This window comes from Vombatus ursinus, unplaced genomic scaffold (genome assembly GCF_900497805.2).
Source record: "Vombatus ursinus unplaced genomic scaffold, bare-nosed wombat genome assembly UNPS02014171.1, whole genome shotgun sequence".
Taxonomy (NCBI): Eukaryota; Metazoa; Chordata; class Mammalia; order Diprotodontia; family Vombatidae; genus Vombatus; species Vombatus ursinus.
Genome location: NW_020953949.1, coordinates 1,888,047 through 1,913,062, shown reverse-complemented (window position 1 = coordinate 1,913,062; position 25,016 = coordinate 1,888,047). Strand labels below are relative to the sequence as shown.

The 25,016-nt window shown below is 36.9% G+C and overlaps 1 protein-coding gene across 2 annotated transcripts in view; it reads right to left on the bottom strand.

The window, feature by feature from the left end:
- The window catches only part of LCMT1 (leucine carboxyl methyltransferase 1), an 87,624-nt gene that overhangs the window by 6,788 nt on the left and 55,820 nt on the right, over positions 1 to 25,016 (bottom strand). For both annotated transcript variants that reach the window (XM_027859606.1, XM_027859607.1), the window contains exons 7-9: positions 9,538 to 9,658; positions 6,914 to 7,015; positions 4,094 to 4,185 (exon numbers count right to left, since the gene is read on the bottom strand). In XM_027859606.1, coding sequence (XP_027715407.1) covers positions 4,094 to 4,185; positions 6,914 to 7,015; positions 9,538 to 9,658 — 315 coding nt within the window. The remainder of the gene's footprint in view (positions 1 to 4,093; positions 4,186 to 6,913; positions 7,016 to 9,537; positions 9,659 to 25,016) is intronic.

The window sequence follows — 25,016 nt, the reverse complement described above, 5'->3', positions numbered from 1 at the left end:
ATAGCTCAGTATCTTCTCCAGGAACTGTCAATAATTTTTTTTTTTAATTTTTACAGTAAATCTGGGTCTCACAAAGCTATACTATAGGTAATATTTCATAATACTCTCTCCAATTTGGGGTGCAAAGAAAATTTTTTAAACATTTACCCACCAAATTTCTTAATAACTAGTTACTATGGGAATTTAAATACTCTACAACCTTGCTCTAGCCCTGTCCTTGGAGGTCCATACTAACGAACTACCCATTAAGACGGCAAATATTTACTGGGTGTGTACTATGAAGCCATGAGCTCAATTCCGCAGGACATATAAAGAAACATGATACAAAGTCCTCTAGGTAGTCATTAAACACCCTCAGAGGTGGTACAAGACAGATCTTAGACTAAATGCAGCAATGGAGCAAACAGTGTCAAAGTTTCCAAGGTAATGATGGTCACTTTTCTGTTCTTAGTGAATGCCAGTAGTTGTTAAGGGAGTTAGAGAAATGTGAGCATTTTACACTTGCTTTATATCTCCCACAACTTTCAGTACTGTGTGGTCACAGAGATCCATAGTAGATTTTAAATAAATACTTAGGATTACAGATTTAAAGTTGCAAGGAACCTCAAAGATTGTTTCAACCAACCTTCTAATTACAGAGGAATCAAGGAGGCCCCAAGATGTAAGTAAAGTGACCTGCCAAAAGGAGCAGGTGGCAGAGCCAGGATATGAACTGAGGGCTTCAGACTCCAGACAGTGCTTCTTCCACTGAATCTGGCTGACTTGTATTGACTGACTGATCAAGAGGATTAGGCTATAGAAGAGGCTGCATTATTAGCAGGACACACCAACAGCAGCAATGGCATCAGGATCTAGGAAGATGCTTCCAGGGCACACAGAGAAGAGGGAGAGGAGTGTAAAGCAGTATGGGCAGCTCCCAAGGGACACATGAGGCCACAGAAGGTAGAACCAAAAGATAGATGATAGCTTTAAAGAAATAAAAAAATAAAAAGGTGGCATCTCTTTGCCCCTTGATACCGTAGATTCCAGAAAGATTTTGATGAAGAGAAGTATACCTAACATTTGTTTTCAGGTTTAGAAAGTTGAATAACCTTGGTTAACTTGGCATTTTCTTTATCTTGAATGCATTAGCAAATCTTATCGTATTTTTAGATGAGATTGCCTTGTGAATTATCTCTAACACAATTTCTAATTTAACGCACAAGGCAGTTAACAAGAGAGATTAGTGAAGTCACTGAATTGGATAGGACATAACTGAATCACCGTCTGTATGTGAGAACATCTGTAGCAACCTAAGTCATGACCTCAGAGAACCAGAAAGGTTGGATAGTCCGGGGCAGCAGATGTCAAAGCAGTTGCTGACCTGGATCCTTCTTTCACCACTTGCCTGTTAAAGCTCTTAGCCTTATCAATGGTCTGTAGAGTAGACAGGAATTGAGTTTAAGCCCACAAAAACCAAGAATATAAAACACAAGATTTAGAAGACAGTGACTGTATGTGGTAGCATAAAGGAAGAGATAGAATGTGCTCTCTACCAGAAGTGAGAACCAGCCAGTTGTCTACGCAGTATCCATAGGGGTCCAAAAAGCATTACAGCATTTCCATCATAAGGGCAAAGCAAAGGAAAAAGGCCACACTGAGTAACGGAGAGAAAATAAGACCAAGATTGAGGAGACCTAGTTTTGACTCCCAGCCCTGATACTTATTAGCCAGCAGATCTTAGCCAAGTCAGTTTACTTCTGTGAGCCTTGATTTTCCCATCTATAAAAGGGGACTTATATTACATACCTCATAGAGCTATCATGAACAAAATGCTTTCCAGGCCTTAATACGTGATACAAACTATTATTTTTATGTTTAGTTTAAAAATCATCATTTGCTTTAATCTCAGGACTACTGTTATTTCACCATTTAATAATAACAGGTTCCCTCTATTAAGTACTACAGACATAGTCAAAACGTATATTTGTTTTGCTTAGCTGTACTTTGCTACAAGGGAGGGTGCTAATGGTTGAGGTGAATGAGGCAATGGGAGGTGATAATAGTGTGAAAAAGAGCAGCAATATAACATTTTTTATAAAGTTACATGCAAATAAAAGCCAATAGCTAGCATTTATGCAGTGCCTTAAAATAAACAAAGCACATTACATCCATTATCTTATGATTTTCACAACAATCCTGTGAAATAGGTGATATTATTATCCTTCTTTTACAGATGAAGAAACTGAGGCTGAGAGGTGAAGTGACTTGTCCGAAGTCACACAGCAGCGTCTGTGGCAGGATTCAAACTTAGGACTTCCTGACTTCAAGCCCAGTGCATTATCCACTCTGCCCCCTGGCTGCATCCTCACACTTGGGAATCTAGGACCTAGACTGGGAATGTACCTAGCATGGGCCTGTACATATAGCAGGGGCTCGAACAATTGCTGACTTGGGGGAATGGAAGGGGAGAAGGGGAGAAAGGAAAGGGGAAATACTCTAGGCAAAGAGTTAATTCTATTAGGCAGCCAGGCCACTTCTTATAAACCAAGGATGCTACTCAGATTATTGAAAAGAGGTTTCTATGAAGAGAATCAAAAGACAGATCAGTGGATGTGCATTTAATGGTATCTTAGGTAGAAAAGTCTATTTTTCTAGATTACCTGCTGAAGGAAAAGGAGCAAGTATCCTCATGCCTAAATCATCATGGTAAAAAGGCAAGAAGAAAGAAAGTAGGACACATTTGCTAAAGGTAATAAAACTAAAAATCTCTCCCTAGACTCCAGTCACTAGATTTTAGAAGCAGAGTGCTTCGAATTAGGGAGGGGATAGTCCCACTGTCCTGTGCCTTGGTCACTCCACTTCTGAAGCACTGTGTTCCTTTTTGAAGGGACAATGATAAACAGAGGCAGCAACCAGGGGGGTGAGGATATTCCAAAGAACTTAGCTAGAGAAGATATGACTTTAAGAAGAAACAAGAGAGTGATCTCCAAATACATAAAAGGAGATGTCACTCAGAAGGATAAGAATTATTCTGCATGGTCCTTGAAGGCAGAACTGTTGCAGGGAGGCATACTTTTAGTTCAATATAAGAAAAAAAAGAAGATATTTCTAATAACTAGAGCTGTCCCAAAATGAGAACAGCTGCTCATGAAGGTAGAGACAGGAAGTGTTCAAGTGAAGCCTGGATGACAACTTGTTGAGCATGCTGAAAAGGCACAACTGGATCAAACAAGGGGTGAACTAGATGATATGTAAGGTCCCTGTTAACTGCAACATTTTGTAATTCTTTTTCTTTCCTTAGTGACACTCAGGGTAAAACTGTGACCTCATACCCATTTGAATGTGAACTCCTTAAGGGCAAGGGCTGATCTGCCTTGCTTTGCCCAAAGCCTAATAAGGTGCTTTGCACACGGTGTACAATATAGCCATTAATAAAGGGCTATTGACTGACTCAGCTAAAACTACTTACTGGTGACTTTACAGAAGTTAGGGGATTTACTAATTACTTCCATTCCAAGGACTGCTTTGGGATATTTCCATGTATGACTGTTTATTTTGACTGAAATAATCTGGTTGACAGATAGAGCACTGGGTCTGGAGTGAGGAAGACCTGAATGCAAATCCAGCCTCAGACACTAGCTGTGTGACCCTGAGCAAGACGCTTAACCCTGTTTGCCTCAGTCTCCTCATCTATAAAATGAGCTGGAGAAGGAAATGGCAAACCACTCCAGTATCTTTGCCAAGAAAACCCCAAAAGGAGTCACAAAGAGTCAGACACAACTGTAAACAACTAAACAACCAAACAACCACAAAATCTGATTGGCAGAAACTTTCTCTCAAATAATAGTTAATGAATTTCTCTAGAGATATTTAGAGCAGTTTCCTTTAAGTTAATAGGCTACTTATTTTAAAACCTATCTTCTTAGTTCTTTTCACATTAAAAGATTTAACAAGGAAGTAAGGTGTGTGTTGGAGTGGGGAGTGTTGACAGTTATAAATAACAAAATTCTAATAGAGGAAAAACTTATACAGTACAAATACACAATGAACTACCAAAGAAATGCCATCTGGAAGAGATTTCCACTTACAAAAAAAAAGATGGTGTCAATACCTGCTCACTTCAGCTCGGGGTAGACTGCTATATAATTCCATCATGTCAACAGCAGAAGCTTTCTCCCAACCATTTGACAGCAGACGCTGTTTCTGGAATGTGCAAGTGCAGATAAAATAGAACCAACATACAAATCAATTCAATTCAAACACTCTTAAGCACCTACTATGCACATTGTGATGGATGATGGTGTGATACAAAGACAAAAATTCAGTACTCCTTGATCTCAAGGAGCTTGCATTCTACTGACAGTATGTATAGTTTTTAAAATCATCATGAGTTTCCTGAGAAACTACTTCTTTTCATGAATCTGCTCCAGCCCCTACTGATCACTGCTTCCTCAATTCCAATAGTCCTCAATGTCCATACCACACAATTTAATACCTGATTAGAAACTGCTTCATATTAATCTCTGGACTAATGCCTCAGGTTCAACTGATTACCAGTATGAATTAGCTGGGATAGCCATTTAATTTATGTGAGACTCAGGTACTTCACTGTTAAAATGAGGATCATAATTCAACACCTACCTCACAGAGGTATTAGAAGGGAAATATTTCTGTAAACCTTAAAGTGCTCTATAAATGAGATCTATGATTATTCTCTAGACATACCATTCATCAAAGCAGAGAATATCCAAGTTTAAAGGGACATTAGAGATCATCTAATCTAAATCCTTCCTTTCAGAAGTGTACCTACATCTTTTCTTCACATTACTTCACGGCAGTAGTGCCACCTTCTGTTTATCAGTACCCTCAGTACTTACTGACATGATTCCCCATAAGACGAAGAGAAATATTAAATTAGACTCATACATGCCAATCATATAAAATGAGGAGAGGGCCTAGGTATGTGGGCACCTGTCAATGTTTCCACAATTCTGTAACCCACAAGGAAACTTTTTTTCCAATTCCACATCTCTGTAACCATTCCTGGCTAAGCAGAGAACCTTGGTTCCTGACACTGCATTGTGAAGCCTCAACCAGTTCTGTAGAGGTTTTTCCTCCAACAGTGAAGCTTGAGTTATGTGATAAAGAGCAAGACTGTCTTGCTCTGACCTTGCACTCTTGACAAAGCAAATTAGGATCTGAAATGTATAGGAATAGAAAACTAGATTCCTCTTGCAATCCAGTCAGAGTTGAGGGTGTAAAAATATCTCTCATAATATTTGCATAATTGTTTTACAAACTGATGGCTACATAGAGGAAGTCAAATACTTGCTAATCAATTCAATGATCAAACAATTGCCATTTGGCCAGGATGTAATAACAGCAAAGATATAATACTTGATCATACAATCAAAATCTCTCAGTATGTTAAAAGTGACAAGGCCATAAAAGAATATAATTCATGGTTAATTTCCTTAAAATCCAAACAATTTTGAAAGTTTCTTTTAGACAGTTCACCAACTCACTAGAAGTGCCATAAGCAAATCACTTCATCTATTGTGGTCTCAATTTCATCATCTGTAACATGAAAAGATTAGCCTAGCCAATCTTTATGGTCCTTTCTAATTCAATGGTTTCAAGATAATGGTATGCTTTTTTATGTACAAGTAGTAATTCTACTGAAAATAAATGAATTATCAGGAAGATAGGAAGAAAGACATCCAAGAGGGACTTAACTTAAGGAAAGTTTTAAGTCTTAAGTCCAAAGGAATTCTAGAATAGGTGTCTTAAAATTAAAGTAGATTTTTTTTAGGATAAGTGGAGAAGTGATGGGCAAATTGGCATGATTATGGGCAGGGATGGTGGTAGACAGGAGTAGAAACTATACATCCTAAAAGGAGGAATATGTTTACCATTAATATGATTTCCCTTTTAAAAGGCTGTCTTGGGGGCTATCTGGAAATAATCGCTCACAAAGTAAGGTTTCCTCCAGATGAGAATATCTCTAGGATAAAAATATCATAAGGTATGTTTCCCAGGCAGTTGCCAAGAATGGGAGAGAGAGTAGCTGTCAAGTTGGGCTTGTCAATAAACGAAGGCAAAAAAACCCAGTATAGTTTCTGGGTGGAGAGTTGGGAATAAAAATTCAGATAGGCTAGAGTATTTGATAGTAAAATAGATTATTTGTGGAAGAGAGGGTCTGATGAATAAAGTATCTCAACAAAGGACAGTCCAGAACAGAGCTCCAAACCATTATGTGTCTGCCTTTCACATATTTGGTTCTTGGGAACCAGTCTCCTATCCTCCTCAGTCATTTTATACATGCTCAGCACTATGAAATAGCACTCTTTCAGTATAGTAAGCTTTCAGACAGAAAATAGGCATATCTTTCATACACACACAAAGGTATTTTCACTATAGAGTATATATACAGAATGGACCTGTGGTTTCGGAAGTACAGGGAAGTAACTCACTGATCACAAACTTCCCTCTACAATGCAGGTCAGCACCTCTTTTGTGACTGATGGTCTTAAGAGGTTTGTCTAGAGCCCTGAGAGGTTAAATAATTTAACCAGCGTCACATAGCCATTATGTGTCAGAAGTAGGATCTGAACTTAGGTCTTTCTGGCTCTAAGGGCAGTTCTCGATCCACTATGCCACATTTTCACTATAACAATAATTTTTAAATTTCCCACAAAAATTTAACTGTCTTTATCCATAAAGGGTACATTGGTTATAGGACTTAGCTAGAAATATATGAAATTAACCGCAGAAAAACATTATAACAGCTACTACACTATCCTCTTTTGTTTATATAGATGTGAGACTGCTTAGAAAATTAGGTATTCAGGAAATTCCTAAATTTATTTTATCTAGGAAGTGGAAATTGGCCTTTGTTAACAAAAACCATATTAATGTTTGTTGTTCCAACCTGAGAGTCTAAAGATTTACAGGTTTCAACTCCAGCCAGGTCACACTGTCGCCTTCGAAGGTTCTCAACCATGATCTGCCCAAACTTATCATCCATATTAACCTAGAAAGAGAGAAAATTAATCAGGGCATTACAAGAAGGATTTTAAAGGATTTTAAGTTGAGGAATAGTGGAAAATGTTAGGTAGACAAATACACACTGGTACTTTCCATGAATGAAGTAATATTGTTGCCTTAAACTTCTTCAATCCACAGTCCTTTATTGAGGTTCTCAATAAGATTATTCATTGACATGACACTCAAGTAGATGACTGTCTACCTTAATCCAAAATTCATTGGGGAAAAAAAAAAAAGAAAACACATCTACCTATCATTACCAAAAGCCCATATTACCATTGTAGGCATATCGCTAACTGTTTAAAAACTCCCAATTTGTTTTTATTGAATATTTATTTCAGACCCATGAACAGAGCTCTCACTTTTCATACTTAGATGTGTACAAACCTACAGCCTAAAACTGTAAGTCCTTCAACAAAAATACTCAGATTTAACTGAGAAGTCATTAGGAAGCAAAATCTTTAAACATAATTAAATTTTGGCAAAAGACTCAAAACATTTTCCTTCTTATTACATTTTCCCAAGGATTCGCTATGAGAGGATTAGTTCTATTTAAAGTCACAATTCTTGGGGCAGCTAGGTGGCGCAGTGGATAGAGCACCAGACCTGAAGTCAGGAGTACCTGAGTTCAAATCCGGCCTCAGACCAAACACTTGACACTTACTAGCTGTGTGACCCTGGGCAAGTCACTTAACCCCAATTGCCTAAAAAAACAAAAAAAAAAACAAAAAAAATTAGTCATAATTCTTAATTTCTACTAGAAAATTATTTTCCTATAAAATAATGCACCTATACTTCACAACTTTTTAATTCTTCATTCACATTAATAAATCTAGTGTTTATCAGTGAAGTACTTGAATCTAACTCATATTAAAAACCACACACTAATAACCTGAGGAAATCCAACCTTAAAACATGCAACTACCACTGAAGTATTCAGCATTTACTCAAATATTTATTAAGCACATTGCCAGGCACTACGGGGAATACAAAAAGAGCAGAAAAGTTCCTTAAAGAGCTAACTGTTAACTAATCACGTATTTACTGAGCCCCTAATGCTTGAAGACACTGTGTTACAGTCCATGAGAGATATAAAAAGCCTCTGATTAAAAAATTATAATTTAATTAGACAGACAAAACATATATATGTGGAATTGGACTATAATATGATACAAGGGAGTAGAAAATAAAATCCTAAATTCAAAGTTATAAACAATAATCAATATGTTAAAACACATTGTATAGTGATTACATATAGTAATAGATTACATATAGTAATACAGAAGGCTTTGGTGGAAGAGGTGGAACTTGAGTTCTAAAGGACTGGTAGAATTTGGATAGCAGAGAAGAGAGGACAGTCCATGCAATGGAAACAACCTGAGCCACAGCACAAGAGTAGGGACAGAGAACAATAAGGCAAGCAGCCTCAATGGAATGGAGGTGCTGAAGAAGAATTTAGTAGAAAATAAGGTTAGCTGAGGGGGATGGGGATGATTTACAGAATGTCTTGAAAGCCAAGCTGGGGAGTTTTAGATTTGATTCTATTGGCAATAGGTCTTTAAATACAAAAAATGATATGTGATAAAAATAGTCTTTTAGGAGGATTAAATAGGAGAGATCAGTTATGAAGATAATGATCTTATCTAGAGCTGTAGCAAAAAAGAATAAAAAAGAAAATCATAGAGCTACTGAAAAAAATTCACAGGACCTGGAAAAATGCTAGATATAGCACAGAAGATATTAAGGATGAAGAAAGAAGATTAAAAGATAACTTAAAGGCTTCTAGTCCAAAAGAATAATGTTGCCAATGATAGAAATAGGAAAATTAGGAAAAGAAGTCAGAACTGGTAAGGGTAGTGGTAGGAAGAAATCTGATTTCAGATGTGTGAAATTTGAGGTGCTGGTAAGCCTTCTGGGTAGAGAAACAAAGAATTTTAGAGCTGAGAAGAACCTTAAAGAATACAAAGTGAACCTCCATAATTTACAAACGATAAAAAAAGTTAACTGACTTCTCTAATGTCAAACAGCTAATCACTGGAAAAGTCAGAACTAAAATCCAGGTAGTACATGGCTATATAGGCCTGGAACATAAGTCATAGCAAATGACACAGATCTGGAAGTAAACATAAAGATGATAGATAAAATAAGTCAGATGTGCTTGGTGACAAAGTAAGGGTAGAAGAGAAACAATCTGAGTGGACAGGCACAGATAGAGGGTAGGAGTAAGAGTCAGTAAAGGAGACAGAGAAGGTCAGAGCAGTAAATAAAGAATCACCTGACATCAGAAAAGAAAGTGTCATGGAATCTACAGCAAGAAGTTTCAAGAAGGGATTAATGTTGACTGTAACGGAAGAGTCAACAGGATGAGGAAAGCTGCTTTTTAAGATGACAAACACCTAATAATATTGGTAGAGAAAATAGAAAGAGTAAATGGAAAAGGAGGAACAAGGAAGGGAAGGGATAAATGCCCCCTGGCATTTTGCAGAAAGTCCATACTGTTGTTGTTACCTGTTCGTAGTTTATGAACATCGCTGTTTCAAAGGTGTTGGCTGCCCATTTTATAAGACTTGCTGACTGCTCCGGTGTCATGTAAACCAGTACACATTCTGCTATCAGCAGAGTTGGTAATCTTAAGAGAGGAAAAAAAAATTTTTTTAGCTATTTTAATCAATTTGGATTAACACATGCTGACCAATAGAGGGCAGTTCATATCACAAGAAAACTAGTAGGATTTAGCCAAGCATCAAAGTATGATAGTAAATCTGATCACAATAAATGAATATCATTGAAAGTAAAAGCATCTGTCAACAGTTGTGCCTGGTTTCCACTATGTGGAAATATATGGAAATAATAAGCTACGGAAATGATTCGTCACATGTTACCTGATACCTCAGTTTGCTAAATCCTTCCATATACAAAACTAAAGGCTATAATCATAGTATAATAGATTTGAAAGTGTAAGGGAACATCAATGGTGCTGAATCCCCTCATTTTACAGATGAGGAAAAGGCTCAGGGAAATTAGATGACCTAAGTGGTAAAAGAGAAACTAGCAAAAGGACTAAGGATAAACCTTCAAAAAATAATGGGAGCAAAGCAAACTCTGTCTTCCTTGTTCTGTCATCTATATTCCAAGTAAACCACCGTCCTAGAAGAAAAGACATAAAAAGGCTTGAGGAATACCTCCATACTTTTCAGGTTATCAGAAAGAATAAAATGTTTCTTTTTAAAATGGCAGGACATCAATGTAAAAACAAAGAAGAAAAAGTGAGAGGACCTGGGTTTGAATCCTCTAATTTCAAATTATGGGTTCTTTCCACTGTACTAACATGCACTGGAAGAAAGCACTGAGATCATCCATCTCCTCATTTTATAAACAGGGAAAACACATTCTTCTGGGGAATTGGCCACAAGAGTTACTAGCAGAAGAAAGAGGACTAAAGATGATGCTTCTAAAAAAGAATGGAGAGAAAAACAAATTTTGTGACATACAAGAGAAAAGAAAGGAGGAAACAGCTACTTGTCTTTCAAAGAAAGGCAGTAGGGGCAGCTAGGTGGCACAGTAGATAGAGCACAGGGCCCTGGAATCAGGAGGACCTGAGTTCAAATCAAGTCTCAGACCAGACACTTGACACTTACTAGCTGTGTGACCCTGGGCAAGTCACTTAACCCCAATTGCCTCACCCAAAAAAAAAAAAAAAAGGAAAGAAAGAAAGAAAGAAAGAAAGAAAAGTATAATTTCAAAGAAAGGAAGTGAGGCTCCACAGAAGCTTCTGAATACTAGATCAGATAAGGGTCAGAAAATAAACAGATAAATAGTAGTAGTAAGGGATTGTCTAAGTGGTACTGAATCAACTATCCATTTTGTGATTACAAGAGAAGTCTGTTATCTTCCCAGGGCATGACAGAACATGACAAAATTTCCTAAGACTTGTCGATCTGAGAACTATCCATTTCAAGGCAAAAATGACATTGTGACAAGAAATCCAGAAAACACTTCTAAGGATTCTAAATAATCATTAATAGATCAATGTCAACTTGGAAGGAGACCTCTAGTAGGGCACCTCAGAGATCTGTGGTTCGTTAGCACTGTGCTGCTGAACCTTTATCATCAAACAAAGCATGTATATATGTATGTGTGTGTATATGCATGCATGTGTGTATGTATGTGCATGTATCTATCTCTTATCCTTATAGCACAAATCTGGAAGAAATAGCTAATACAATGAATGAAAAAGCCAGGACGGCTAAAATATCAGGTTAATTTTAATAAGGTGAAATTTAATAGGAATAAATGTCAGGTTTTACACATGTGTTCAAATAAATCAATTTCGTAATACAAGAGGGAAGTGTGGACAAACAGAAGCTTGTCTAAAAAAGAACTAATTCAAAATGAGTCAAATGATATGGCAGCCCCCCCAAATTCAGGTAATCTTAGGTTGTATTAAGATGCACATGCTATCCAGCACAGTTCTGCTATACTCTGTCTAGAAGATTGTCCAGTTCTGGGTACCACATTTTACAAAGGTCATTAATAAGCTAAACTAGGTTTAGAAGCAGGTGGTCAGATGGTAGGTTCCAAAAATATGTCATATTAAGATAACCTGAAAAGACTGTGAACGGTTAGTGTGAAGAAGAAAAAAAAAAAACCATGATAAAAGGCTGTCATGTGGAAGACAGATCAGCATCGTTCTGCTAGGGCCCAAGAAACAGAACGACAACAGGCAAAAGTTAAGCAGAGTTGGGTTTAGGATTTTATTTAGGAAAAACTTCCTAATAATTAGAACTATCCAAGAGGGGCCATGGAAAATAATAGGTTCTGTTCTACCTCTCTAAAAGTCTCCTAAGCAAAAGGATTCTTGTTTAGGTACAGGGTGGACTAGCCAGCTTCTGAGCGAGTCAACTGAAACAGGGCTTTAGTTGAGTGACTCCTGACTGGTCAGAAAAAGATCTGATTTCACTAGCCCAAAGTTCCAATGCTGGCTGTGCTATGTAGGACTGGGAAAAGATGGAAGCTTTTTTTAAGGGCTAGCTGCTCTCTAATGCCACCTTTGGATAGAGAAGGAAAAGAAGCAAGGGATTTTGTTTCTATGGTTATCCTGGTGAACTTATTTGAAGAGTGAACCTGAACTGAGCTGCTGTGAAAACAGCTGTGAGTGGACCACGTAGCATTCAGATAACTGAATAATTATAGCTCAGAGATAGTTGGTTTGATGAGCCTTGCAATTCTTTAACTTAATGGGAACTGTTTTTCTTATTAAGAGCTAACACTTTCTAAGTGTTCTTTTAAGGGTAGATGGTTAATTAAAAGGGCTTACTGAAGCAGTGAAGATTTCCCTAGCTGAAAAGTGGTGAGGATTAACAGTCAAGCAGTGAAAAGAGAAGCAGTTTCATATGATGTAGATGATCCCAAATGGACCGGTAATACTGAAGACTGTAGAATTGTGAGTTCTCCTAACTAAGCATATGGGTTTTCATTCCTTATGTTTCCCTGCCAGGTTCCTATAAGTGGGTGCCCACTCTTCACCACAGATATAGAGTGCATTGGTGGAAGGATGTGACATCCATTGATTGGATGGGGGTTCAAGATCTAGAGCACTGAGTAGGAGAAATGTTCCTTCTCAACAGGATCACTCTTAGAACCTTTGAAGGTAACCATGCAGTGATGGTGATCTACCACTGGGAACTTAACTTGTGGGTACGAGAGCAGGGTATAGGAGTGAACCAAATCCATAGAGAAGTGACATGTTTTATATACCTAGATATGAGGTCTGAGGCTCCAAGTCCTGCACAGCAGGAATGCTGACTAGACCTCCAGTAGCACTCCATTTTTACCATTGTTATATTATGGGAAAGACCACCCCTTTAGTCTCTATGGAAGGTAGCCGGCTCCCTCTAATGAGAGATCTTCAAGAAAAGGAAGACAGAGGATTAGATGTCCTGTGAGGGCCTAATTACGAGTTTGCAATTCTGTCATACAGAACTTGACTATTGTTTTAACAGGCAATGTCTATCAATCCTATTTTACAAATGAAGAAACAAAATTAGAGAAACTAAGGCTACATTACAAGAGAATTAACCAAAAACAGCTGAGTTTCCTGGAACTCTAAATATTTTATGGTTTCCAAAACATAGTCTATATTTACTACAGAATCAAATTTGAGTGCTTTGGGAGCTAAAGTTACCATTTTTAGTTCAGGCCATCTTCACCTCTAGGCATCAGTTAAAGTAAAGTCAGTATGACTGACTGAAACAGATTTTCAGCAGAAATATGAAAAGGCTAAATAAAAATAATTTTCTAGTTTCCCAACAGTGAATGTTTATAGTGAACAGGGAGAGGAGAAAAGGAAGAAGCAGGCAACCCTAATAAATGTGTGACTTTAAGAAATGTCAGCAACTTAATTCAAAAACTCCCAGTAGAACTGTTAAAATAAGGTGTACAAAAGAACAGAATCCTTGAAGCATAGAAACAACTAGTTAAGACAGATGAGATCCTTCCTTTGGGACTAAAACACAACAAAAATTCCTTCAACTACATTTCTGTCTTTTTTCCTTTTTGAAGGACCTCTAGTAAATATATCATACTAATATGTAGAAGAATGCAAATGTGGAATAGTAATAATAAAACAATTCTTTGTAAAGACATTGCAAAAGCTGCTTGCTGTTGATATCTACCTCAAACTGCTTAAGTACTCAAAGAAAGAAACACCACGGCATGTACTGTGGAAGGGCACAGGTGTATTGAAACCAAAGTCAAATGTTAAGGGTGTGTGTGTAGATAAAAACATTCTGATTTCTCTTAATAACCTACTATGGGTTATTTATGAACTTAACTCTTTTCAATTGTATTCATAAGTCCTGCCTGTACTAACTACAGGGGAGGGGTAATGAATTCCAATTCTCTGGTTATAATAATTTCTCCTTTAACTTTCCTAATCTTATTCCTTTGCATCTTCAAGGGATGCCCTCTAGTTCAAATACCTTTGTATCTGATGAATATTTGGTACTCACCCTATCTTTACTCTTTATCATTGCCTAAGGTGTCAATCTTATACCTTCTCAGCCTTCATCTCCAAAAATTAAGATTCCAAAGCTTATTTTATCCTGCTGTAACAGGGATCCTCCCCTCTAGAAATCTCCTTGATTGTTTTAGCTGCTCTTTCATCAACTTCTTTAATTTTTGTTTTTCCTAAGGTAACTATATAAGTACTGCATGCTGAAAATCCCGAGTACAGAAACACCATGTTTTGTATAAAGGAAGAAAATGTTTTTATGTTTTTGTTATTCTTTCTGAATAAATTGTTTTAAAACTCCCTGTTCTGTATTCAAGGTTCAATTTTAAAGCATTCAATAACTCAGCTCTTTTAAAAAGGAGCAAGTTCAGTCAGCAAAAGAACTCTAATTGGGATAATACAGAAAACAGGCAAATAATCTATAAAATAAAATATTACAATATAAAAGCAATTCTTTTTGTAGTGAAAAAGAAGCGGAAACTAAGGGGGTGCCCATCAATTGGAGAATGACTGAACAAATTATGGCACATGAATGTAATAGAATACTATTTTGCCGTAAGAAATTCTAAAAGGAATGGATTCAGGGAAAGCTGGGAAGATATTATGAACTGATATAGAGTGAACTGATCAGAATCAGAAGAACAATTTGTACAAAAACAAAACTGTTGTAAAGGCAAACAAAGTTAGTCTTTGCAAGACGTAAGATTTTTAATCACTATAGTGACCAAACATGATTTCAGAAGGCTGATAATTTATGTTATTCCAGTTCCTGAAAAGAGAGGTGATAGTTTCAAATGCAAAAGGAGACATATATTCTAGGGCATAGACAATGCAAGAATTTTTTGTGTTTGACTATGCTTATGTTACAAAGGTTTTGTTTTCCTTTTAAGTTGAGGGCAGGGGAAAGAGAGAAAATAAATGCTTAGTAATTGAAAAATAAATTTTAAAATGTTGTATTACATAATTTCAGGAATCTGTAGATATTGTGTGGATACTTCCTGCTATCAGTGAAGAAAGGAACCCCCTTACAATACTCAGTAAATAATCTTTGAGACTTCCTGTAGACAAAAAATTCATTAACTTGCAATCAATCTGGCTGAGGTAGGCTTGTCCTCAGGCATCTGTGCCCATATATGATGCTTTTCCAGCCTAGAAAGACCAGCCAGAGATTGTGCATTGCACTGACACGACTCTTAAGACCCAAGATCACCTACACCACAATAAGGTTTATAATTTGAATTTTCAAATGACACAAAATATGATTATTACTAGAGAAAGAAGCAGAGTAAGAACTGCTCATTGAAAAGACATGGCAGGAATGATGGCATATTTTTATCTTGTTGTCCCCAAAATACAACTCTTAAGCTCAAAGCTATTTCAAATAATCTAGATTTAGTAAACTACTTTCACCCTAACCATGCTTGTCATTACTTCCAAGACAAAAGACTTTTACATCCCTTTAAGCCATCCTCTTTCAGCTATGAAAATGCTATGAACTTATTAGTTAAAGGTTTCTTGGAAAATCAAGTAAATAACATTTAGGTTTTCAGTTAGAAGGTTAGATTCTGCTCTTGATTTCAAGTCAGCAAATAACCATTCAAGGAAATTCTGGCACTTCAGAGCAAAAAGAAAAGATTATAAAAAGAAATTAATGTCCATCAGCCCATTTTACATTGCATCCCATGCCCTCAGTCCTTTAGTCAAGAAAGACTCATTAAACACCTACTCTGTGTCAGACACTGTTCTACATGCTGGGGATGAAAAGAAAGGCAAAGATCTTGCCCTCAAGAACTATGCATTCTAACGGAGATGATGACATGTAATTCAGTAGGGAGATACCAGATTTACACAGAATAAACGAAGGAAATCTGAAAGGGCAAAGAAGCAACCTGAGGATGAGGAAAGGCTGTAGAAAGGAAAGTTTAATCTGAGCCCTGAAGAAGCCATGGAAATGAAAAAGAAGAGGTGAAGGTGCTGGGCATTTCAGGCACAGGGCACACAGTCACTGCAAAGACATGGAGAAAGGAGACAGGGTTACGTTTAAGGAAATGCAAGCAGGCCACATTTATGAAGCACAGAATATATGGAAGGGAATAAGGTATAAGAAGGTTAGAAACGTAAGGAAAGGTCAGGTTATGAAAACTTTTAAATGCCAAACAGAAGACTTTGTATTCAATCCCTGAGGTGAGGACACTGAAGCTCAAAGAACCCCCAAAAAGCAAAATCTTGACATCTACACCAGAATGAGTAATGATTAAAAAAATCCACTGTCAAACTATAGCAAGTGACTTTTCCCACATCAGAACTGTATAAAATGTCAGGCAGAAGCTCATGGGCAATAGGAAAGGAGGCCTCTCCAATAGCATTAGGGTAGGATGATATCTCAGCACAATCAGAGACAGAATACTTGTAGTCTAGAAGATTCTGTGTCCAGTGGCAACAAGAATGGCAAGTTCCCCCAAGGAAATTGTGTGGACACTTCCTGATATCAGTGAAGAAAGGAACCCCCTTATACTACTCAGTAAATAGTCTTTGAGACTTCCTGTAGACAAAAAATTCATTAACTTCCCCAAGGTTGTCAGAAGGTGGAAGCTACAACAGACCAAGTGCAGAGCTGCAACACTCAGATCCTCAGTGCTCAAACTGAGACAGCCAAGGGCCAGGGGCTGGCTAACACTGTCCTGCAATGGCAGAGAGAACCTTGAAGATCCTAAACCTCAAAGATGCAGGGCAATCTTTGTTCTAACCCTTAAAAATGAAGGTTAATACAGGAAGCCCAGGGACTCAGGGCAAGAACAAACAGGGCTGACTACCTTACTCAAAAGCATAGTGGAGTGCAGAGTCTGGTCCTGGGTCAAAGTCCCATTTAGGGAACAAAAGCTGGAGAAACGACTAAATCAAAGAAAATGCTAACCAGTATAAAAAATTACTGTAAATCTAGCAATCTCCAAAAAGAAGGCAAAAATAACTCTCTAACAAACTGTAAGCACACTCAAAGGAAAAAACAGACTTCCCACAAAGAACACATGAATATCAGAAAGAAAGACAGAAAGAAAGAAAAAAAGAGAGAGGAAGAACAAAAGAAAAGAAGGAAGGAAGGAAGGAAGGGAGGGAGGGAGGGAGGGAGGGAAAGCAAAAAAAGATCTTCAGAGAAGAAATAAAAGGAGAATAAATGGCTTAGAAGAGAAAGTGATAAATGTTACCCAGGAAATGAACTCATTGAAAACCAGAGAAGACCAAAGAAAAATCAATGACTCCATGAGACAGCAAGAAATATTGGAACAAAAATTAAAACACTGAAAAATATATTTTTAAAAGATACATTATATCTGATATACAGGTCAGGGAGAGATCATTTACAAATCACTGAACTCCCTGAAAATCATGATTAAAAATAAAAGCTTAGACATTATATTTCAAGAAATAATAAAAACTGCCCAAATTTACTAGAATTAGAAGGCCAAAAAGACATAGAAAGAATCCAATGATCACCTCTTGAAAGGAATCTAAAAAAGAAATGTCCCACAGCCATACCTTGACTTAGGATCAATCTTCCAGAATAACATCGGGATATCTGTTATCCTGAAATCTCTTGGGCCAACCTGGCCCTTAACTGCCAATAAAATCTTATTCTATTAACTAATTATGTAAGTGACCCTGGATGCTCAATTTCTATGACAGCAGAACACAAGGTATGGCAAGTTCTGCTAGGTTATAAAGTCTTCTAGCTTTGGGGTTTATATGTATTAACAGAGAGTGAACCTAGCTGAGTCTACAGAAACCCACCTCTGTTGCAGGTTAGCCATCCAAGAATATTTGTTTGTTTTTGGTTTTGGTTACAGCTTCCCATAAAACTATCTACTATGGCATAGAGGGGTTGTGCTTTACCCTGGGAAAGGGAGTGCACATATGGATAAAATCATGGATCTCTGAAATACTGAAGTCATCAAGTATGTTTATTTCATTTTAACCAGTTCTGAACATTTCCCTAGAAGTGTCACGATTCTGTTAAAAATTCTAGATGCAAGGGGCAGCTAGATGGTACAGTAGGTAGAGCACTGGCCCTGGATTCAGGAAGATCTGAGTTCAAATCTGGCCTCAGACACTTCATACTCTGGGTGACCCTAGGCAAGCCACCTTACCCCACTGCCTCACAAAAAAAAAAAAAGAAAAAAAAAAGAAAGAAAAAGAAATTGCAGGCGAAATATGGAGTAGAGATCGGCATTAACTGACACAGTTCAACAAACCAAGATTGGTTGGCCCAAGTTGCTGATTAGGAGTAAGAACCATAAAAATCTTCCCATTTTTAGATGAAAATAAGTGTAGAATCATAGGATTTAATGCTCAAAGGTCTTTAGAGGTTATTTGGTTCAACCCTCTAATTTTAAAGATGAGGAAACCGAGGCCCAAAAAATGAAATAACTTATCCAAGGTCACACAGATATTAAGTAGGAATGCTAGGATTAGAAGCCAGGTGTTCTGTCTTTTGTTTCAAACCCAGTACTCCTCCTACTGTAATGAAATACATCACAGCATAATCAAATGAATACATTTATGGTTATTACATATCCAAAATTTAACCTAATATTAAACAATACAAGGTATGCATGTTCACACAATCTAAAGACTTAAAATGCAAAAAGTCTCATTTTACTGTAGAAACCAGGAAGAAACCTAATTTAATTAAGTACTACATTAAACAATCATATGCCACTCTCCTTTCTTCCAGTTTTTTGTTTTAACCACACAAAGAACAGTGACAGAACTGGTTACAAAAAACCACAGGAGACCAATTCATGTCATATCTCAATTTGAACAGGTAACAATGCAGAACAGTGAGAGAATGGTTAAGTGTTAGCTCTTCTGCCCAGATCACACATTTGTTCCAGACAGAATATGTGGGAAAGAGGGCAATAATGAACTTGGTGATTTCCCCTATGATTTGATTGAAGAAAACCAAATAGTTATCTGGGTACAGACATTTATAGCTCCTTTACATAATCAAGGTTTTTCCAAGGAGTCAGACTTGGTCTCTTAGGTCTTAAGTCATCTTAGGTCTCTTCGAGCTCTAGGTCTAAGATCCTATGATCCTAAGATTGGATGCCTTGTCTCTTAAAGTTATATTTGCTGCCTATAAGGCTCTGGAATTACTTTTAAGAAATTTTTTCTATGAACATATTAAACATAAAGATCAATCAACAAATATTGAGAATAGCTATTTATAAGATGTTGCAGGTAATACAAAGAAGCATTAAATACAAGAGTCAAGAGGGGAAAGTGATAAATTCAATTTTATAGTGACAGGATAGCCAAATGTAAATGTCTAACAGCCACCTGGAAATGCAAGATTAGAATTCAGGAGAGAGGTCAAAGCTACAAATAAGGACTTGTGATTCAAATACATAATATCTACATAGGATTTTTATAATTTTCAAAACGGTTTCATATCTATTATCTTACTTGAGCCTAACAGCTTATGAAATAAACAGGACTAGCTTTCCTTTTTAAGAATGAAGATACTAAGGTTTCATTTTGTCTTTGTATTTCCAATGCCCAGTACATAGTAGCTTCCTAATTAACATCTGATGAATTTAATTAAATGTTAAGCAATGATTCAAAATCAGTTTTTTAAAAATCTGTAAAAACCACACCTACACTAAAGACCTACTCTTGTAGTTCATTCTGATGTGGTTTGAATTTTAAATGCTTAGGGACTGGACCTGTAATTTCACTAATACACAGAACTCCCTAGTAGGAAAATTCCCCCCACCAATGCAGGCCAGCATCTCTGCAGCTTACAGTCTGAGAGTGGCCTAGAGAAGGAGAGTGTAAGCAAACTTGCGTGAAGTGACAAAGAGTTGGCAGTTGAATCTAGGTCTCCCACTAACAGCTTCCCCCCTGGCTCTCCGTCCGTTACACACTGCCTCTTTTAAATAGGTATTATTGTACTTTGCAATGTGGAAATCCTAGAGCTTATCTTAAGCTTAGATATTCTGGTATAATGAATCCAAGGCACTTATTTAGTAGACTCTTCCTTGGATTTTTAGCATTTCTCCTATAATCAGTTATGATTTTATGTTTGGAAAAAAACGTTATTGTGCATATGCTGTCAGATTCAGTCCATGTGTTAAATGGTTTGGCTGAATTGCTTTTTTCTTCACTTCTTTTTTAATCTTGGTTACAAGTGGCTCACTAGGGAGAAGAAAATAGGGATATAATCGGAAATGAAAGCAATGATGACAATGAAGCATTGTTTTTTTAAATGCACAGAAAGAATTTTAGATAATCAGGATTTTGGAAGTAATGTGCTGAATTTAGTATATACTTTAAAAAACCAAACTATGTAATGAGATTCATGGTTTCTATACAATACTTTTCTATTCTTTGCATAAAGTATATAAAGTACAATAGGCAGCTAGGTGGTGCAGTGGATAGAGCACTGGCCCAGGAGTCAAAAAGCCTTGAATTCAAATCCAGCCTCCAACACTTACTATTTGATCTTAAGCAAGTCATTTAAGCTTTCTCAGCCTCAGTTTCCTCATTTGTAAAATGAAGATAATAACAGCACCAACCTTCCAAGGTTGTTGTGAAGATTAAATGAGATATTTGTAAAGCACTTTGCAAACTTTAGAGCACTATATAAATGTTAGCTATTATTATGGTTTGTGCTTATTGGTGCTTGTCAAGTTCAGAGTAAAAATAATAAAAATTTTTAAATAAAGAACACTATTGACCTCTTGACAGAAAGGTAAGTGACTAAATATGCAGAATGAGACACATTTCTGGACATGGCCAATATGAGAATTTATTTTGCATGATTATGTGTATTTGTTACAGGGGTTTTGTTTTTCTTTTTTTTTTTTCAGTAGGGAGAGAAAATAAGTGCTTGTTACATGAAAAATTTTTTTTAAATTTAGGTGATATAAAAACAAGAGACCAGTAAAATTTTTAAAGGAAAAAAGTTACAGATTGTAAGATTACAGACAGTCCCTTAGCTTACTAATGGAATGAACAACATAACTATGTTATTTGGAGTTCCCTCCAAACTCATGTTCCCACAGAAACGGTGTTGTATAGCATTCTCAAAGGTCGTTCACCACATCCAAAAAATCTCTAACATATAAAATATCCAAAGTCTTATCACCATGTTTCAATATTTCTACATTCAGTAAATGTAAAATACATTCAGAATTCCAACTGGGGAATAAGAGACATACCTCCCCCTTCTGGACAACAAGCAGAAATGTGACGATTGAGTCTCAAGTCACTGATGGAATAATGGGGTCTGAGTGGAGATATGGATAATGACAGATAACAATGGGGTCAGAAGGGAGAAAAGTGATGAGGGGACAAAACAGGGGATCTATGGTAAGTTGCTGCAGGAGTGAGACATCCATCCAGGTTAGTCTGTTGTGTGCCTCTCCTTTTTCACATCCAGGACTCTGACACAAAGGACTAATAGCTGCAGAGTAAGACAGAAGGTAAAGAATATCTAAACAGAGGAAGGGGGAGAAAATTTAGAACTCAAAATCTTATGGAAGTGAATGTTAAAAACTAAAAACAAATAAATAAAATTTGTAAAAAACAGGACTAATTGTGGAGAAAGACAACATATAAGTGAGATATATATATTAGCAAACACAAAGTAAATTCTTATTCTCTCCTATTATAATACTAAAATATTTCGCAAAAAAATTACATTTATTCACCTAATTCCCTTTAAAGTTCCATCGAATGAACAGGCCTATCACTCTGCATGTACCCAGGAAGGGTCTGACTCAGTGGACTGCAAGGCTCCTATATGGCCCTACTATACATGAAACTGAAAAGCTTTAACACGAACAAAATTGCAGCAAATAGATTAAACACGGAAGTAACTGACCGTGAAAATATTTTTATTACAATACAAAGGTCTGATATCCAAGATGTATATGCAGCTAACAAATATGTAAAACCAAAAACCATTCACCTGAAGAGAAGTGATCAAAGAATGTGAATAACAAATTCTCAAAAGACATACAAACTATTAATACCATTAAAGAATGCTGCATATCACTAATAATAACAGAAACACAAATCAAAACACCTAAGAGGTTTCATCTCACAACCAATAAATTGGCTAAGATTATGAAAAACCAAGAACATTGAAGGAGATCTCACAAGATAGGCACACTAATGAAAAGTTGAAAAAGCTGAGTATTATTACAACCATTCTGGAAAGCAATTTGGAATTACGCAAATAAGGTGATTAAAATGTCCATACTTTTAAAATCAGATATCCCACTGCTGGGCACATACCCCAAAGAGGCCAGTAATAAAAAGAAAGGCTCCCTATATGCCAAATGTTTACAGCAATACTTTTTGTGATATCAAAAAACTGGAAACAAAGTAGATGCTCATGGAAGGGCTATAGCAGGGGTGAGGAATCTGTGACCTCAAGGCCACATGTGGCCCTCTAGGCCCTCAAGTGCAGCCCTTTGACTGAATCCAGACTTCACAGAACAAATCCCCTCAAAAGAAGGATTTGTTCTGTAAAACTTGGACTTAGTTAGAAGGCTGCACCCAACAACCTAGAACTCATTGGCCTCAAGGCCACAGGTTCCCCACTCCTGGCTAAAGAAATTGTGTTACACAAATGTAATGGAATATTTCTGTTCTACAGGAAATAATGAGCATGATAAATACAAAGAAGCATGGGAAAACTTACATAAATTGATCTAAAGAGAAGTGAAGCCAGGAAAACAATAAGCCAATGACAATGTGAATGAAAACAACTATCACAAAACAAACAAAACTGAATGTTGCAAAATTATAAAAAATAAGCTTGATTCCAGAGAAGAGATATGAAAATACACTCCCCTACCCACTCCTTTGAAGAGGATGAGGAGGTCCAAGGGTACAGAATACTGCATATGATGCCAGATTTTTTTGGATATGCTAGAGCAATTTTGCTGAATTTTTTTTCTCTCCTTCCTCTTTGTCTTTCTTTATAAAAAAGTTCTTTGTTATAAGAGGTGAGGGACAGGGGGATAGAGGGAACCCAGAGTAAAATCTAAGCAACATAAAAACAAAGGATAGCAATAAACCAAAAATTATATCCTGACGGGTAAGTAGTTAAAAAGGTGTTCTCAAAAAAAAAAAAAAACCCCAAAAAACAATCAACAACCATATGAAGAATGTTCCAAAGCACTAACAGTAAGAAATGCAAATCAAAAATAACTGAGGTTAACTGCCATTTACCAAAATGACAAAGATGGAAAAAAATGATGGGACCATTCGTTGGTGAAAAGATGGGCACACAGAAAACTATGGATTATTTTTATTTCTTTGTTTTCCTCCAGTCTCACAACCACCCAGGGGAGTATTACAGATACTTCAGAAGAGATATGAATGAATCATTTGCTACTGCTTATTTCCCAAATGTGCCATGGAAGAAGTTTGATATCTAAATTATCAGCTGGAAAAACCTCAGCTGACATAAAGAAACAACATGGTACACTGAAAAGAGTTCAGAAGACTTGAGTTCTTCCACTAAACTTTAAGTAATTATTTTCCTTCTCTTAGTTTTCTCATCTGTAAAGTTAGACTAGATGGAAGCAATTAAGAAAAGACTAGATAACCCCTTGAGATGTCATCATCTAAATTAGGAATAGAGGATTTTAAAGCTGGACATCTGGTGCTATCTACTCAATTTACAAGTAAGGAAAATGAGGTGCTAAGAACAGAGATAACTTCCCCAAATTTATAGATCGCTTGACTGGTAAGGTTAAGTGGCTTACACCTGGTCCCTCACAGTGAACAGGTTTGGACATTTCCTTGCACCAGAACATACTGTCACATGTGAAGGCAAGACCAACTCTATGCTCTGTCATCAAACCATTTGAAAAAATGCCACTACTTTAGCTATTCATTACCACAGAAAGCCCAGAGAGATGAAGGCTGTAGATGCCACCAAGGCTCCTTCTCATTCTTTCTAAATCCCTGGACCTTGAAGGTAAGGCCCTAATTCAAGCCCTCTCAGGGATCTGATGTGAAGGCATCCCAAACCCAGAATCTACTGTCATGTGTGTAAGCAGTATCTATTCCATCCACCCTGTTTCACTGAAGAGTCTGAGAAACACCATCTCAGCCCTAAATAATCATCAAACACGTAAACATCATGTTTTTCACTATCAAGAACCCCAGGCAAACCAGCACCTTAGATACCAGATCTGACCTGCAGCTGAAAGCACATTCCAGTTACTAATCTGCTGGGGTATTTTTGTTATCACTTGTCATTTTGAAATCAAGTAAAGGATATAGAATCAAATGCAACTTTAAAGAAGCATCTGGGGGGGGCAGCTAGGTGGCGCAGCGGATACAGCACCGGCCCTGAAGTCAAGAGGACATGAGTTCAAATCCGGCCTCAGACCAAACACTTGACACTTACTAGCTGTGTGACCCTGGGCAAGTCACTTAACCCCAACTGCCTAAAAACAAAAAAACAAAAAAAAATATATGTTTAAAAAAAAAAAAGAAGCATCTGGCGACTGAATTACCAGATATTTAACAACCCAGATACCCGAACTGATCAACCATGCTCACCAAAGGTGTTTATCATTTTCACAGAAGATGGCCTATATAAGTTCCAAATAGTAAGATTCCCCTATTGACAGTGAACTTCTCCAGATGCTCCTGTTTGGGAATAGAATTATACCAACTGTATCAAGCCTAAAAAAATATAACATATCCTTAATGATTAACTAAACAATCCATGACAGGCATTTGAATATCAAGCCTTATATATCTGAGGCAGGTACTACAAATGGACAGTGAGTAAGGTCCAGAAGTTAACAGGAAGAAAAGAATAGTTTAGATTGCATTTGGGAAGTGAACAGTGCTTCAAACAATGCCAAGCTGGCTCTTAGCTCAACAAGTCACCTTTTAAACCCATCAATGCTATACGGTTTTCATCACACACCATCAGCATTATTCT